The sequence below is a fragment of the Paralichthys olivaceus genome, chromosome 3 (assembly GCF_024713975.1).
Source record: "Paralichthys olivaceus isolate ysfri-2021 chromosome 3, ASM2471397v2, whole genome shotgun sequence".
NCBI classification, from domain to species: Eukaryota; Metazoa; Chordata; class Actinopteri; order Pleuronectiformes; family Paralichthyidae; genus Paralichthys; species Paralichthys olivaceus.
The window spans coordinates 19475849-19493338 of NC_091095.1; the positions used below are offsets into that span (position 1 = coordinate 19475849).

Sequence of the window (17490 nt, forward strand, 5' to 3'; positions counted from 1 at the left end):
CTGTTAAAAATTTTGCCGAAGTGCTTTGTTGCATGAAAGCCCCACAGAACCCGGAAGTCAAAGCGCACACGCAGCCAATCCTCTTCTGCCCTGGAAGCACTCACAGAGACAGGACTTCAGCATGTAGCTCATGTGCTTCAAGTTTCATTGCTTTGTTTATGTTTATCACGGACCATTCATTTTTAAACAGATGACACCTGATGACGAAATAAACTAATGGCTGATGACGCCATAGATCCAGAGGATGACGGAGATCTACAGTCTCAAGTAAGCTGCCTTTACTTTGACAACCTCTGTGATAAAGTTCAAAACAAACTGGCAGGTTGTGTTCCTGTGTCCTGCGAGGAGCAGATGTTGGCAGCTGCGCCAGATGTGCAGCAGCTGACATGTTAATAAAGCGTTCACTGACAAACAACACAGTGACAGCTCTGAAATCAACTGCACTTACAGATCTGTTCACTATCTCTCTGGGTCACACAGTGCTGTTCTAATTTAAGTCCACATGCATGAGCAACTGTGCAAAGATCATGAAGAGAAAACACACACACACACACACACACACACACACACACACACACACACACACACACACACACACACTATCCTTGTTAGGACTTTGCACTGACCTCCATAAATGTGGAAAGCCCAGCCCAAGTTATTGTATATTTTCCAGAGATGAGTAATCGAACAGTACAAAATGGTCTTTTCCTGATTTCAAGTGCGCCCGTATTACAGAATGTATGGCAAATGCATGTAGTCCATGATACGGAGCGAGCAAACCTATTACTCTACTGTAAAATCTCTTTGATCCATAATTTCTGACAAAGATTGATACACTTGAATTCAGGACCGTGCTGACTGTTCACTCACTCAGCATCAAGCATATTTACTTTATCATTTTGGAGAAATTCAGCCTCAAAGTTCCTTTTTTTTAGTTGAAAAGGGCATAATGCCTTTTTACAATGCAAAAGAAGGAACTTTGAGGCTGAATTTCTCAAAAATGATACAGTAAATATGCTTGATGCTGAGTGAGTGAACAGTCAGGCTGGTCCTGAGGACAACTTTTGACAACCTTTGTCAGAAATTATGGAATAAAGGGATTTTACAGTAGAGTAAAAGATTGGCTCGCTCCGTATCATGGACTACCTGCATTTGCCATACACTCTGTAATACGGGCGCACTTGAAATCAAGAAAAGACGAACGTCTGCTCACTTGACTGCAGTCAAAATAAGTATGAGTTCAGAAGAACGAAGGCCTGGTGAAAAAAACTGTTGGTGTGTGCAGCCCTGCTCCTGTACCATCAGTCAGACAGTAACAAAGAGAACTCTCTGGCTGTGGTTCATGTGGTTCGTGCCTAAGCCTCACCTTAACCTAACCAAAACCCACATCTTACCCCTAACCAGGACCTTAGAAATGGTGTTCTGCCTCATTAGGACCAGTATTTGGTCCCCATGAGGTCCACCAGTCCTGATAAGGTTAGTGTTTACACACACACACACACACACACACACACACACCCTGCAGGCTCCTCCCAAATTGCTTGGATTAATTATCACATATGCATGTGATGCTGTGCAGGTACGCAGAGGTCATATAAAATGGACAGGGATTAACACCATCACACGCAGACACATAATTAACCTGTGTTTCTACACTGTGTCTTTGTTGTAGTTCTTAGCTACAGCTTGTCCGTCTGCTGACATTACATTCAGGTCACGGCATCCGATTATCCTAAAAAGTGATTAACCTGTGATCTTGTGAAGACACAGGGGGTTGTTTCACAACACTTACCACTGTTCACCTGTGTCACTCTTCTAACACTTTGGATGCAAAAACATAGCTTGGCATGGTAGAGGAGCCTTTAATCCTTTGACTAATTGTACTACATTAAGTTATAGGTCATCAGCAATGTCTCTGCTCATTTTGTTTGGAAAAAAAAGAATAATATCAACTATTTTGGAATGAAAATATAGATGGAGACTCAGAGAGTGTCTACCTCCTGCCAAGGCTGATTAGCCACTTATACACATGTATTGAAATCAGAGATAACCCATCATGTACACAGACAAAAGGATAGGTCCATAGGCTGAAATGACCTTGTGGATTAATTATTTTCTACTGACTCACACTGATGTGTGTTCTTTGTTTTTTCACCCCCCCATGTAGATCGAGGAGGTTGAGGCTCTGTCGTCCATTTATGGTGATGAATGGTGTGTTATAGATGAAGCGTCCAGAATATTTTGCATCAAAATATCATACGACTTAGAGGAGCCAAAGCTGACAGCATGTTTGCAGGTAGAGGAGCAAAAACCTTGCATAACAGCCACAAGTGTCAGTCCTTGTAGCTCATTTGTAATCCAGGTTATGGCTCTATTCTTATTAATCAGATAATTCTCCCACCTGATTATCCGAGCGCAGCACCCCCCATCTACCAGATCAAGTAAGTCAATTTGCCTTTCAAATGTAATCTTGATCTGCTGAACTGACTGAACAACATCCCACTCAAAAATCCACTCCTTGTCCTGTTCAATAATCCTCTGTTTGTTCTGGGCTTTTGTAGTGCGGCGTGGTTGCGAGGCCCTGAGAGGGCCAAATTGGCAAACAGCCTGGAGGACCTCTATGTGTGAGTGCTTCTCATAATTTGTGACTTCGCGAGGAGGTGCTGTGGAGTGAATTCAGCCACAACAAAAGCTTTTCATTATTCCTTTCGGTGCCGTCTCTCTTCAGTCTGTGTAATATGGAATGGGGATGTTTGAATTTTCAACAGGGAGCATGTGGGGGAGAGCATCCTCTACCTGTGGGTGGAGAAAATTAGAGAATTCCTGGTGGAGAAATCCCAGAGCTCTGAAACAGGTGAGGTGTTAAAAATGAAATGTATGCTTTAGGGCTCCCTTAGTGACTGTTGCTATGCTTGTCTAATGCACAACATATATGTGGTGTGTTATAATATGGTATATTTAAATGGTCTGTATTTATATGGTGCTTTTCTAGTCTTGATGACCACTCAAGGTGCTTTACAGTACAGTTTTACATTAAATCATTCTAACACACGTTCATACAGTGCATTTATGTGCAGCACTTTTCTCTATGACAAGGGGCAATTTGGGGTTCAGTGTCTTGGGGACACTTCACCCTAATGATGATATTGATAGATATTGATCCAAGCACTTTGTAGTTGTTTAGATAAGTGATGTACAAATTAAGTAATATTATTATTATTTATTTATTTAGTTATTTATTATAATGATAATGGTGAAAAAGATACTCAAAATTATTATTATTTTTTTAATTTGTCTTTAATTTTACACAGGAATGAACAAAAGTCAAGATTTTTAAAAGGTTTTAAAGGTCCAGTGTGTAAGATTTGGGTGAAAGGGATCGATTGAATATAGAATAATCCTCATGATGTTTTCACTGGTGTGTTTCATCAAAATTTTATGAATTTTATTTTTCTTTGCCCCAGAAAAGGCCCTTTATATTTAAATACTTTATATTTACATCGAGGGGGTCCGCTCTACAGAGGCGGCCATGTTATTTTTACAGCAGTCCAGACTGGACAACCTAAACCCCTTTTGAGTTTTTATGACCACTGAAGGCTATCACAGGTTTTATGTCATGTTTGGAAGGGGAGGGTGAGTTGAGGGGTATTCAGCTGCAACATGCAATTTCACCACTAGATTTCACTAAATTCTTCACACTGTACTTTTAACAAATTTGATCATCTGTAGCTAGCCAGCATGAACTAATTTTATAGCAACACAATGATGTTTTTTAACCTTAAAATAACAGCTTCAACATTATTTTTGATAGGACACAAACTAATTATAAGGAGAACTTCATCCCTGCCATAGCCACAAATATTATTATGAAACTCTGGAGGGACAAATACATACTGCAATCTACATATAAAGCATGTGCATGATATACATCACCAATTTAGACATGGGAGTGAAGTTGCTCTAAGACTCATCCTAGTATTATACGTATATTATATTGTCATTAAAAAAAATTTATGTAAAAAGATACTTCGATAGGTTGGATGGTTACATCGTGATAACAACATTGTGTCGGTTTTTATGTTTTAGGTATATGTCACTTTTTTAAAAGAGATGATCAATATCTGATAAGTACAAGTCTGAATGAAGTTGATGAACAAATAAAAAGCAGGACAAAGCTGTTAATGGGACTCTAGCACTAGTTAGGTGGCTAGTTAGCCAGGTATGCGAACAGTTGCACACACACACACACACTCACACTCATTTTATTGCATTCTTTATGCCTGTTTATTTACTTTTTTGTAACAACACTTCTCACAGCATGTGGAGAAATCTAAATCCTGATAGCCTGCTGTATTGAGTCATGGCTGTTAAGCTGTGATTTGACAGCCTCTGGTCAGGGGCGGGGTTTAGCAACCAGTCAGTGACGTGCTTTCCAACGTGCTAGAGAACACGATAACTTCAATTCATGTTTACAACTTGGGTCTGATAAAAATCACTGTTCGTCGTCTAGGTAATTATTAGATAAAGTCTTACTCAGATGAATTTACTTCCCTCCTCGACTAATGGTGTGCTCCATCTTCTACTAAGATGCTCCTCCATTAGTGATCTGTCTGATGCACTTTAATGCTCTGCAAAGATGAACACAAAGGCCTTTAAGGACATTTTAAAAACCCATCTGTTTGAGACTTTGAGTGACTGCTCTGAATTAAGATCGATATAATGACTTCTGATACCGTGGCAGAACCTTTTAAGGTGTAAAAAGACTAAAAAACACCCTGAGTAAAAAAATTTCCCCAAGTCTCAGCGTGAATCAGGTCTTCTGGGATCTGTGGGTGGGTGGGTGAGTGGGTGGTCTGTCTGGGTTTTCTGTATCCAAGCCCAGCAGTATTCGCTATTGAGGCAGATGGTCTCCATTGAGCAACAAGACTGAAAACTATTAACTATCCTCCCCATTGTTGTGAGATATGAATCCTCCTCTCTCTGCAATTCCAGTGATAATACATATGACAAGTCACAGCACCTTGGGTCAGCAGAGTGGGTCTAATGGCTCATTCCCTTTCAGATTAGTGGGACATGGTGGAGAGAGGGAGAAAGAGAGAGGTGGTGAGTTGGAAGTGATAAGGTTGAAGATGCACATTTCACAGAGAAGGAAACGAAAAGGGAGTAAACTGGAGTGATGATGAAGTTTGATTGAATGAGGTCAGATACAAAGGAAAGGATGAAAAAGCATATTTACCTTATTACAGCAAGCCTAGAGTTCTCAGCAGTTCGACTTTGATCATTTCATTTCTTACTATTACAGTCATCTAAGTATTAGCTGGAAATGTATTAATAGGTTTGGTGATAACATATTTTTCATGATAATTTGTCAATGGAAACCAAAACCAATCCCATTGAGGCCTGGATTCAAAACCAACAAAACAGTAAAATATTGAAATCACAGGCTGATCCAGCTTGTGTGAATTTCCTCACAGCAACTTATAACTTTACTCAGTATTGTGTATGGTCCCTGCGTGCATGTGTGCACTCCCGACAATGTTTGGGCATGCTCCTGATAAGTCAGCTGTTGGATCAGGGCACCAGTGAGCTCCTGGACACCGATGCATAACGTCTCATAGGTGCTCAATTGGATTTAGGTCAGAGGAACGTGAGGGCCAGACAATGGCATCAATGCCTTCATCATCCAGGAACTGCCTACACACTCTGGCCACATGAGGCCAGGCATTGTTCTGCACCAGGAGGAACCCAGGGCCCACTGCACCAGCGTAATGTCTGACAAACACTCTGAGAATTTCATCCCAGTACCTAATGGCAGTCAAGGTACCATTGGCTATGACATGGAGGTCTGTGCGACCCTCCAAGGATCCGGCTCTCATCTGTGAAGAGAACGGGGCACCAGTGGCGGACCTGCCAATTCTAGTGTTCTCTGGCAAATGCCAATCAAGCTGCTGGGTGCTGGGCTGTGAGCACAGGTCCACTAGAGGTTCTCGGACCCACATGCAGCCCTCATGGAGTCTCTCTCTGTTTGGTCACACACCAGTAGCCTGCTGGAAGTCATCATGTAGGGCTCTGGCAGTGCTCCCCCTGTTCCTCCTCGCACAAAGGAGCAGATAGCGGTCCTGCTGCTGGGTTGATTCCCCTCTATGGCCCTGTCCAGCTCTCCTTGTGTAATCTCCTCCATGTTCTTGAGACTGTGCTGGGAGACACAGCAAACCTTCTTGCATGTATGGATGTGCCATCCTGGAGGAGCTGGACTACCTGTGCCACCTGATTGGGCTGCAGGTACCGTCTCATACTACCAGCAGTGACAAGGACTCTAGCAGAACACAAAACTAGAGGAGAATCAGTCAGGAAGAATAAGGAGAGAGCAACTGTCTGTTGCCACCACATGTAAAACCATTCCCTTTTTGGGGGTTGTCTGGATTTTACCTCTCCATTGCACTTGCTGTCACTTTTATTTGCACCAAACCATTTACAATCAATTGTGTGTCCTGAATGGACAGATTGATAACCCTGAAGTTTAACTTATGTGTTATACTGTAATGATCAAGAGTTCCCTTTATTTTATTGAGCAGTGGTATATACACTGTTTATTTATGATAGATATTGTTGTGTTTGTGTCTTTTCTATCATACATAGAGCACTGTGCAAACAAGACACACCATTACTATGTCCCCTGACATGTAAAACTTAGGGCTAAAAAGCATCTACAATGGATTCCTAACTTTGCCTTAATCTCATTGCTTCAAGTAATAATTTAATTCACGTCTGATGAGTGAATCATTATCAAGTCAGATCTTGTCTAGTCTAGACTGTGCTGACTGTTCTTGACCTGTAAACAATACGAATGAGGAGAACATGTCTCCATCACCAATGGGAATTAAACTTTTGGTAATCTGAAAACCTTAAAAAACAAAAATCAATGTACTGTTGCCCTGGTAACATCAGGTATAACAAGGAACATGGGGTCTGTAGTCTAACTTACACACTGTACACGATCCTGCTGCTAGAAATACTCACAATATTAAAGGTTCAGTGTGTAGAATTTAGTGGTGAATTTGCATGTTGCAGCTGAACACCCCTCACCTCACCCTCCCCATCCTAACATGAAGAATACCCATGATAGCCTTCAATTTTCATGAAAACTAAAAAAGGTGTTGGATGACTAAAAAAACGTGGCAGCCTCCGTAGAGAGGTCCCCCTCCATGTAAATATAAAGTTTTTAAATATAAAGGGCCCATTCTATCGTGAAGAAAACAAAAATTCATACAATTTAGGTGAAACACACTAGTGAAAACATCATTAGGATTATTGTATATTCAATTTCTGCCAATAGATCCCTTTCACCTAAATCTTACACACTGAAGCAGTAAAGTCACTGGTCACTATTTTCCCCTGTTTTGGTAACATTTGCTTAGAAGCACAGAGTCCAGCTGCTGTTTGACCGTTCTGAGCCTGTCTGAAATCACACTTCACACAAGTCCACTATATTGTGTGTATAAATGTAGTGTTCACTACATAGTAGCCTCAGAAATTGCAAACTGGAACAAAAGTTCAGTGTGGCAAAAAATACGATAAAAATACTCCATTTGGAATTTAATGTGCAAATTGTACTTTTTTACATTTTCTGACAGGTCCATGGTGAAGAATTTTAGTGTTTTTTGATGAAACAGGAAGTTCTCCACAAATGGCCTACTTGGTCAAGTCTAAACACATCTACATGATAATATTAAGTCTCCATCACATTGCCACCTAGTTGCAAAGGTAAATGACAGCTTAAACACTGACATCCTCCTCACAAGGTGAACTTATGACTTTACATTTAGTCAGAAAAGCCTTAAGACCTTGATGATGCTTAATTGTTTGGTGAGTTTCACCAAATGGTGTCACGATTGCAGTGTGTTGAATTTCAATCCTTCTCCACTCAGTCACTTTACTGTAAGTGTTAAGGCCATGTAATGGTAATTTGGTTAGCACAGTAGGAGTCATTTTCATGACAAGCTGACTGGCCTGTAGACAACTCAGGGAAAACAGGCACCAGGTTGGGGATTTAAAAGAAAATATACATGACCACATTTTTACTTGATCTCCTTCAGTGGATCAACCAGAGAAGGTGAACATGACGACTGAAGAGGAGGTGGATGATGATGATGATGAAGACATACCTGACCTCAGGACTCTCAATCTTAACCCACAAAATGCACATCTTTTCGTGGATCATTCAAACGGTACAACTCATTTGGTTTATATGGACTCAGTGATCTAATTAAACAGAGCTCAGGTGTGATGTTTTATATTTTATCATGTAGATGAAGAGGTTCCTCCAATAAAACATGGAAGTACCATCACAGACCGACGCAGCACCTTCCAGCCACACTTAGCACCTGTGGTGACTCCCAGACAGGTAAAATCCATCGATCCTTTCATCCAACCATTCATTCTTCCATCCTTCTATTCATTCATTTATCCTTCCTTCCTTCCATCCATTGATCTCTCCATCACACTTATCCCGTGAGGGTCACAGGTGATGGGGCCAATCCAAGCTGACGTAGTAATTTAGAGTCCCCAAATTACCTTAAAACTCCATAGATAAAGTCCTCGGCCAAACTGGGTTCTGGAAACTTGTTCCTGGGTGTTGACGGTGCTAACCACTGCTCCACCATGCCACCCTCACACTGATTACTTGGTTGTTTTAAATTGCCATAGAAGACATGGGTAAAAATGGATACAGCTCCTACAGTTTGTATAAATGTTTCACACACTGCTTCATTTTTCTTAAGGCATGAAGCAGAAGTAGAAATTCCTCAACGAGGGTCTTGCAGAGGAGAAATACATAAATGTGTTAATTCCCTCAGCAATCTTCCAAACTGAACATCATCTGACTGCTTCCTGCATATTATGCATCCTCTGGCTCTCTGCTAACACACCAGCCCATCTTAAAAGCTTCCACCTGCTGTGAAGTGCTATTTGCACAAAAATGTTAACAGTATTTTCAGTCGTCCTCAACAGACCAGATGAAGTGAGGAAACTGAGAGCCGTCCAGGATTTACATATTTCACTTGTAATCTTCTGTGTTCAGTTGATGAAGATATAATTGAGGTTAAGACAACACCAGTCCATCAAAGCATTAAGAGCAGTCACTGCTTAGTGGTTGATCAGTGTAACCTAATGTCTTAACTTATAATGTCTTCATTTGGGGAACAAATACATGGAAAATGTCTCGGGGTATTTTTTAAAGGAACACTGTACATATACTATAATATACTGCATGATGTGAAAAACTTTTGATCAGTGAATGATAAAAGCTTTAAGGAAGAGCTCCACGTTCATATGACATTAAAATCTGTGTATAAATGGGTGGTGATTGAATAGAAAAATACCGTCCAGTACTTTAAGTAAGATTACTGATTTAACTTGTCCTGTTTAAGGTCAGACCACACATTGACCTCAAATGTCATCTGCACAGACAGAGCTTCATTTTCAGTCTCACATAATTTCACAATTGATCTTCTTTTCTTGACATACATACAGCCAGGGAAGAAAAGGTTTTCTGCTGAGGTAGATTTTAGGGTAAACTCATTTTATCAGCAGTTTTCCTCCACACTCAAGTTGTAGATACATGCGGATGTGAAATGAGGAATATGTCATATTTATTGTTCTGTGTATTGCAGGTTAAAATGGTCCTGGGAAACCTGTATGAAAACAAGAAGATTGCTAGTGCCACTCATAATATTTATGCATACAGGTCAGTATTGTCGGATATATATATATATCTTTATATGAAGTTTATGTCATTGCTTTATAATGCAAATCTTGTTAACATCTGCAGGTTAGTTTAATAGTCTGTCTAATTAGAGGAGGAAAAAGTGAGATAAGTAGAGATTCCAGGCCTGACTGTCTTCTCTAAAGGCCATATTACTGCAGTTAAAGGTCAAAAAAGCACCAGAGAAAATGACAGTATTGTGTATTATGTGAACAGATGTGTGTCCTGCATGCCTCTCAGTGTGTGGCTGTGTTGTCCTTTGCCCATGAGAGGTTTTTTAGTGTGGTCTAATGAGGTCGATGTCGAGCTGCTGATGCACTGCCTGGGTAGTCATTACTCATAGGAGGTGGATGTTGACATTTAGACCACCACTTAAATAAAACTTTTCTGATGAAGTGTCAGTGTCATTCTCTGAACAGAATGTTTTAGTGCTCTCCCCCCTAATTCCAAGCTGGTGTGATTCTCTTTGCCTTAGGATTTTCTGCGAGGACAAACACAGCTTCTTGCAGGACTGCGAGGACGACGGCGAGACAGCTGCAGGGGGGAGATTGCTCCACTTACTGCAGGTTATCATTTCTCACTCACAAAGCTTTTCCCCACAGTTAATACTACAACCACGATGTTAAATTTCCTCCCTTCATCAAACTTTATTTTGGCTTATGCCTCCTTAATTGTATGTTCTAAGCTGCCCTGTTCATTTTTATAGACTGTTTAATTTGGCATTTTAAACTTCATCATCAAGTCATCATTATGAGTAAGGGCCATTTCACTGCAGTACTAAAATGTCCTATTGTCTGTGGTAGTTCCATCTACAATTTAAGACTTGTTCTTAAAACACAAAGTAAGTTTGTAATATTAATATATATATCATATACACATATATACATAGTCAATTTTACATATTGTACACATCACAAGTTAGTCTACACACACATTTATATATATATATATATATATATATATACAGTATATATACATATATATATACATATATATATATATATATATATATATATATATATATATATATAAGTACGTTGGTGTCTGGAATTAAATGCTTGCAATGGCTTACAGTAGCAATACCATCATGCTCATGTTAAGCAGGTGTAACCAAGTTCACCAGCTTAGTTAAACATATTAGCAAGCTAACATTCACTAATTAGCACTAAATTGCTGCGATGGATGGGAAGGGGCTTTAGCTTTCTCAAATCTCAACTGATATAACACAGACAGAAAAGCAGCAGTACATGTGTGTGTGTGAAAATGAATAAGGCTAATAGCTGCTAATTATGTTTTGATTGACTAAGTGCTAAAGTGGAAAGCACTTACAATGATCACATTTTACAAATTGATCACTTAGATGAGTGCATGATTATTATAAACAGATCCTTCTTTTATTTTTCTCCTATCTCATACAGATTACCCTCTGATTGACATTTGTATATTCATTGCATGAATGTAAAAAGTTATTACTTTGCTACTTAATGTTTTAAAAGGAAAATATCATGAACTGCACTGTGGCTCTCCCCTGCTCCAAGTCTGAATCGTTTGTGAGCTTTATGAAAAATACCTCCTGCTGTGTGAAAGCGGGGATGGTAATGAACGCAAACAGAGCAGGAACAAGAGGGCAAAACAACTTGCTGAGTCTTGGTGGTGTGAGTAGAGGAACATGTCCCATGGCACCTGACTGTTCACCCACAGGGACAAAAACACGCTAGTGAACTTAAAATGGGAAGGTAGACAGAAATCATCATTACACAGTCACAGTGTAAAGCATATTATATATCATATCATATCAGCAGGCTACAACAGTCTCATTTTTATTCCATATGTTGTCATAAATTAAAAGGCAAAGTCACATTTAATGAGTAATTATTAGAACTATTAGATTTTTATGTTTCACAAACAAACATGAGATGATTCATGTAGAGAGCTTCTTGAGCTACACAGAGATTGAGTCTTTATGGTTTTACACAGAGAAATAACCGCACTAGTAAAACTCGCACCACTAGTATTAACATAATGTGTGAACTGCCACTCTGTTCCTCTCCAGAGAGTTTTAGTCCCACAATAATAATTTCACACAGTTACTAATCTTTTCATTCCACATTTCAAAGACGCACTTGTTACTGGCTTGTGCTGTCAGATGGCACCGTGATTCACACACATACACACGCACACACCCACATCACACTAAAATGTGCAATTGTCCACATTGTAATATTGTTAGAAGACCAGTGAAAGGTTTGTGACACAATAAAAAGTTTGCTGTAAACAGAGCTCAGCAGTGAGTTGAAGAACTTCTGAAACGCTCATTACCACAGGATGCGGAGTCGTGTTAGAGCTTAACCCGACGATATTCATACTGATTCATAAGATGGCGGCGGTCCTCTCTAGCAGTGTGACCCCTTTAGAGAAATAAACCAGTGTGAAATAGTGCATTGGATTTTTTGGTGAGGATGTCAGAAGCTGTGATAGGCTGCACTGAATTCAGATGACTCAAGCTGTCTTTGACTAATACAGTGTTCCCTTCCAAAAGAGTTAGCCACTTAAAAAACACTGCACAGACAGTTTTGACTCAAATTTGTGAAATGTCGTTTCTGATGAATGAGGAAAAAAGCAACAAACTTATGTAAAAAGTTTGAAAGTACAAACTCTATTGGGAGTTCATGCTTCTTAGTGAGAAATCAGACCCATGAAACATGGTTTTAGTCATGTGGATGTAAAGACTGCTGTTATACATTTTTATTAACACTGGTTTGGATGTTTAATGTGAAAAATCACCTGTAGTGATTTTCTGAACCTGTAGAGAATTTTCAGCAAATCAATAGTTTTCCTCAGCTGAATGTAGCATTGTTGCCTTTCAGCTCATTGTTTTGGTTTTAAGGCCTGCAACGACACAATTTTGACCCACTCACACAATTTGGGTGTTCTTTCCGGTTTTCATTAAAAAGCTTCTATTCAATCCAATGATTGAAATCCAATATACAATATTCATAACTCAATAGTCCTCCCAGGAGTTGGTTTAGACCAAAAACACAGCTAAAAGAGGGTAAAGATCGGACTTACATTTGACAGACTGACATTCACTCACACACTCACATAATGTTGTGTTTATTGCTTGTTGCATTACACTCAGAATTACAGGTTTGAATCACAATTTCTTTACATTTGAAACCTGGTGCGTCTCAAAACAATAAGAAAAACCAATGTGATTCATTAGCCAAGAAAAGATAACTGCAGACTGAGCCACTTCCTATAACACTTTTTTTTATACATGTGGATATAGCAGTAGGTTAATCAGGTAACTTTCTGCAGCTGACTGATCAACTGTAACTGCGGTGATAGCATCAGGTCTGCCGTCTTCCTGCTCCTCCCTCTGAGCAACACACTGATTAATACTGTGCTTGTGACACTCAGCATACTGGGAAATTTACATTTATCCTTAATCTCATTCTTCTCCACAAGGCTTTTCCCCCATTTCTTAATTTAGATTTTGTGCTTTCTGCTCGCGGATGATGAATAAAAGTAGGGTCTGATTAAGAGTGTCAGCTGCCAGATGTGGATGAGTTCCCCTTAAAATGACAGATTGTTCTTTTTGTGTGTTGCAGTGCAAGAACCAAATTCTCCTTTTTATGTTTAAGTAGTGGTCTGGTGAATGAGGCTATTTTCTGTCTCCCAGGACTTTGATTAAATTAATGTAAATTGAATCTTTACATGTTCAGTAGAGAGGATTATCCTAAACAAATCTAGAAGCCCTAAAGTCTTCAGTTCTTATCATGATGGACCTATCAGCAGCCATTGATACTGTGTGCCAATGCATCCTACTCTCTCTTCTCTTCAATCTAGGCAAGACAATGGGCCAACATTCTTATCCCATCCCATTCCCCAGCATTTACTTAAAGGTCTATACTGTACTGAAAATGTAGCCTCAAGTGCCTGCCAAAATTTTTTGTTAGCTCACAGACTAGTCAATAGTGCATCCTACGGGTACATCCTACAAGGTTTTGTTGAATACAAAAACTATGGAAAGACTGAAATGTACCTTTGACTGCACTCAGTTAGCTGTCCCTCGGCAAACCTGATGCTATCTGATTTTTGACCAATTGTGTCAGTGTAAACAAGCTTTACATCGATATTATGAACTTTTTACAATATGGATTTAGAAATCCAAGACTGTTGGCTTCCCCCCTCTGACAAAGGTACCTTAGTTTACTTGCCTTGTGTGCCTTGATTTCTGACTGCCTGTGCACAACTGGTTCACAGGACTAACAAGCTTAAACTGCCTTTTGTGGCAGCTGAAGCTTGAATATTTTAAAAATATATTTTTTTAGTATTATATTATATATGTATATGTATTTTATTTGATCATTTTGACTTTATATTTTTGGCAGCTGAGTCAGACACATGTAATGAAGACTCATCCACCACATCGCATCTGGTGTGAATTATTTGGGTGCTTGAAAATGACTGTCAGGGAATGGTGTTGTGTCACAATTTATTGTTTGTGTGTCTTTCCTGGCTCCCTCAAATTCACACTCATTTCACATGTACCACGTGTTTCTCACCACAGATTCTGGATGTGCGTAATGTCATGGTGGTCGTGTCTCGGTGGTATGGAGGCATTTTGTTGGGTCCTGATCGCTTCAAACACATCAACAACTGTGCGAGAAACATCCTGGTGGAGGAGGGATTCACTGCCTCCATGGTGAGACACTGTCTGGGCCTCTTACATATTACTCTGTCATCGTCCTCTGACACATCATCAGTCAATTTTGACTTTCCCTCAATTTTCTGATGCTGAGGCTGAAAACCATCTGGTATCTTGTAATTTAATGGAATTACACACTGATGTTTCTCCAGATATCTGAAAGCAAACTGATGGTTTTTTCTAGCCTTACTGACAACCAAAGCAGAGTGAGAAAGTCACCTGTTAACCAAACACTGTCAGACTGTAGGATATACAGACATATTATTATGATAATAGGGAGTGTCTTGCTTTTTTTCCACAGGAACTTTTCAGTAGCTGCCATATTAGGAATATTGGTTCATTTGAAGTATCTGGTTGCCACATGTTCTGGAGATCAAACACTCTCTCCTGGCACTCACCTGCCTGAAGTTAGGTCCAGTCTGCTTTGAAGTCGTCTCTGTGTTCTGCAAAGTTATTCCATTGATAACATGATGGACCTTTGAGCCGCAGCCACAGATAGATTAAAGGTACTGCAAAGCTACTCCTAAGAGTATCCTACTTCAAAACCCCATCAATTGCACTGTAAAAATCCACACTTGATTTCATTCCCCATCCTGGCAGCGAGGGCTCCATTTTTCCTGGATGTCGAGCCTGGACTCTGTGAGAGCTAAATAGACCCCACTGCCTGTGGATGGATCGACTCACAACCAATGCAGAATGGCTTGTTTCTAGTTCATGATGTACTTTAATAGCCCAGAGGTTATGATGTTATTCTAAAACAATTTATTTTGTCCTAAACTGACTGGAGTCGGTTTGAAACTTTTTGATTGACAGGTGCACAATAATTCAGACATGATAAATATCTACAATAGATGTGCTCAATGAAAGCATGTAATTACAGTGCCCTTAGAATGTCAGACTGAATCCCTCTGCTGTGCTCCTAAGAAGATTAAACACCTCAAAGTTGATGTGATATTTAAAGGTTAAATTTAGAGCAAATCTTATTGTGAGGTCACCTAGATTTCATGGCAATCCATTCTATGAAATGTCTTAAAAATGTCCACCAGTTGGTGGCAGTAGAGGTAAATTCAGGGGATCACCAAAGTAATGAGTCAGCCATTGGGGAAAATAAATCTCCATAAGATATTTCCTGAGAATTCATTCATATTTAAATTAAAATTAAAATAAATTGTTTTAGGCATTTTTATGCCACTATTGATGATAAGTGTGCGGCTGGAAAAAAACCAGGGCTGTTGCAGTTCATGTTCACTACTTGGCCACTAGGTGCTAAAATCTATCTTAAAGGTCCAGTGTGTAAGATTTAGGTGAAAGGGATCTATTGGCAGAAATTTAATGTAGAATAATCCTCATAATGTTATCACTAGTTTGTTTCATCTAAATTGTGTGAATTGTAGTTTTTTTTTACCCCAGAAAAGGTCCTTTATATTTAAATACTTTAGATTTACACCAAGGGGGTCCTCTCTACAGAGGCCCCCATGTTTTTTACATCAGTCCAGACTGGACAAACTAAACACCTTTTGAGTTTTTATGACAACTGAAGCTACCACAGGTTCTTTTTCATGTTTGGAAGGAGAGGATGAGGTGAGGGGTGTTCAGCTGCAACATGCAATTTCAACACTAGATATCACGAAATTCTACACACTGTAACTTTAATGATTTTTCTGTTTGGACCAAGGTAATTAATAGACCACCATTGTCATCTCTAAACTAAAGCCACTATCCAAGACTCTTGAAAAGAGGATGTACTGTATATACAGGGAAAACAAAATAGGACCCAGAATTGATCCTTGAGGTTCACCAATTTGAATCTTTTTCTATGAAGACATGTTGCTGAGCGAAACATTGAACTTTCTGTTGCCCATATAACTCAAAATAATTCAGGTTAGTTCCTGCTATTCTGTCTCAACCTGTCATAAAAAAGGTTTGTTATATTGAACTGTACAACAGCTCATTCAAGTTAAAAAGGTTAATTTCCAAACAGGACAATAATTCTGTGGAAGAGACAGTGTAGTATATATTTGCTATTGACGAATTACAAAAAATAGATCAAATCTATGAATACTTGGATTGGATGCAGGGGTAAATTGTAATAAGAAAACTAACTGAACTGGTTTTACACAGGATCTCACAAAAGGAAAGGTTGCCGTCAGTTAACTGACTTGTTTATGAGATGCAGTAACAAGGCCAGCTCCTATTGACTAAAACTGTGGCAAAACTTCAAACATTCAAACCATGTAATTAATGAGGAGGATGCATGAATGTTTGTCACGTTTTCTTTTAATCTTTGTTACCCTGCTGTATGTCACAGGATTATCATTAATGCTTGTTTTCTGTCCAGGCAAGCTGTTAATGCGTTGAGAGCTCTACGAGTTGGCAGTCTGTATTGTCAGTAATAATTAGTAGAGAATGTTTTACAAGAGTACTTAATGCAGTGTTTGCTGCAATCATTTGAATACATTAAAACAGTATGGTGCGTGACAATCAGTACGTAGGAAATTACATTACCCAGTAATTTCTGTAAGACTGACAAACACAGCAGGAGTTCAGGCAAAAAGTGTCTGTGAAAAATTTAGACAGAGGCTTAAAACACTATAGAAATATTATGCCTGGAAAAGGCTTTGCCACCATTAAGCAGAGTGCTAATGTAAGATAATTATGAGTCTGTTCATTTGCTAATGTTTTCCTCTTGTTTCACAGGATGAGCCCACCAGATCAGCAGCCAAGACCAAAAAGCCGAAAAGCAAGAAGGCAAAATGAATTTGAAAAGAAGAAAGACCTGAACTCAAACACATTTGTGTAATGTTTTACATTAATTCAGCTGATTCACATGCGTCTTAATGGACAAACAAACAGTAATCCTTTGCTATTAGAAATAATTTATTCAAGGTATTAAGATGTCAACTGTTATTTCAAGTGGATGTTTTAACATTTTTGACAAGCAAACCTTGAAATGAAATATTTACAGTACATTTTTTAATTAAAGCAATCAAACCATGGGGATTTATACACAAACTAA

General features: G+C 39.2%; 1 protein-coding gene across 2 annotated transcripts; it reads left to right on the top strand.

Moving 5' to 3' along the window:
• Nucleotides 1-66: 66 nt before the first annotated feature.
• Nucleotides 67-17490, top strand: impact (impact RWD domain protein). Of its 2 annotated transcripts, XR_011240661.1 has the most exons (12): nucleotides 67-267; nucleotides 2168-2296; nucleotides 2389-2441; nucleotides 2562-2624; nucleotides 2769-2854; nucleotides 8097-8228; nucleotides 8310-8404; nucleotides 9672-9745; nucleotides 10239-10329; nucleotides 14337-14471; nucleotides 14776-14980; nucleotides 17172-17490. XR_011240661.1 is itself a non-coding variant. In XM_020080554.2 (11 exons), the coding sequence occupies exons 1-11, from the start codon at nucleotides 217-219 to the stop codon at nucleotides 17229-17231; spliced, it is 969 nt and encodes a 322-aa protein (XP_019936113.1). In that variant the 5' UTR covers nucleotides 67-216; the 3' UTR covers nucleotides 17232-17490. The 2 variants fall into 2 exon arrangements, 1 of the variants encoding a protein (XP_019936113.1); XM_020080554.2 differs by lacking the exon at nucleotides 14776-14980.

Excerpts from the sequence above, each read along its gene's own strand:
- impact (XM_020080554.2), top strand. The coding sequence starts at position 217 with ATGGCTGATGACGCCATAGATCCAGAGGATGACGGAGATCTACAGTCT. Across the intron at positions 268-2,167 it reads ACGGAGATCTACAGTCTCAA|ATCGAGGAGGTTGAGGCTCT; the intron begins GTAAGCTGCCTT and ends CCCCCCATGTAG. Across the intron at positions 2,442-2,561 it reads CCCCCCATCTACCAGATCAA|TGCGGCGTGGTTGCGAGGCC; the intron begins GTAAGTCAATTT and ends GGGCTTTTGTAG.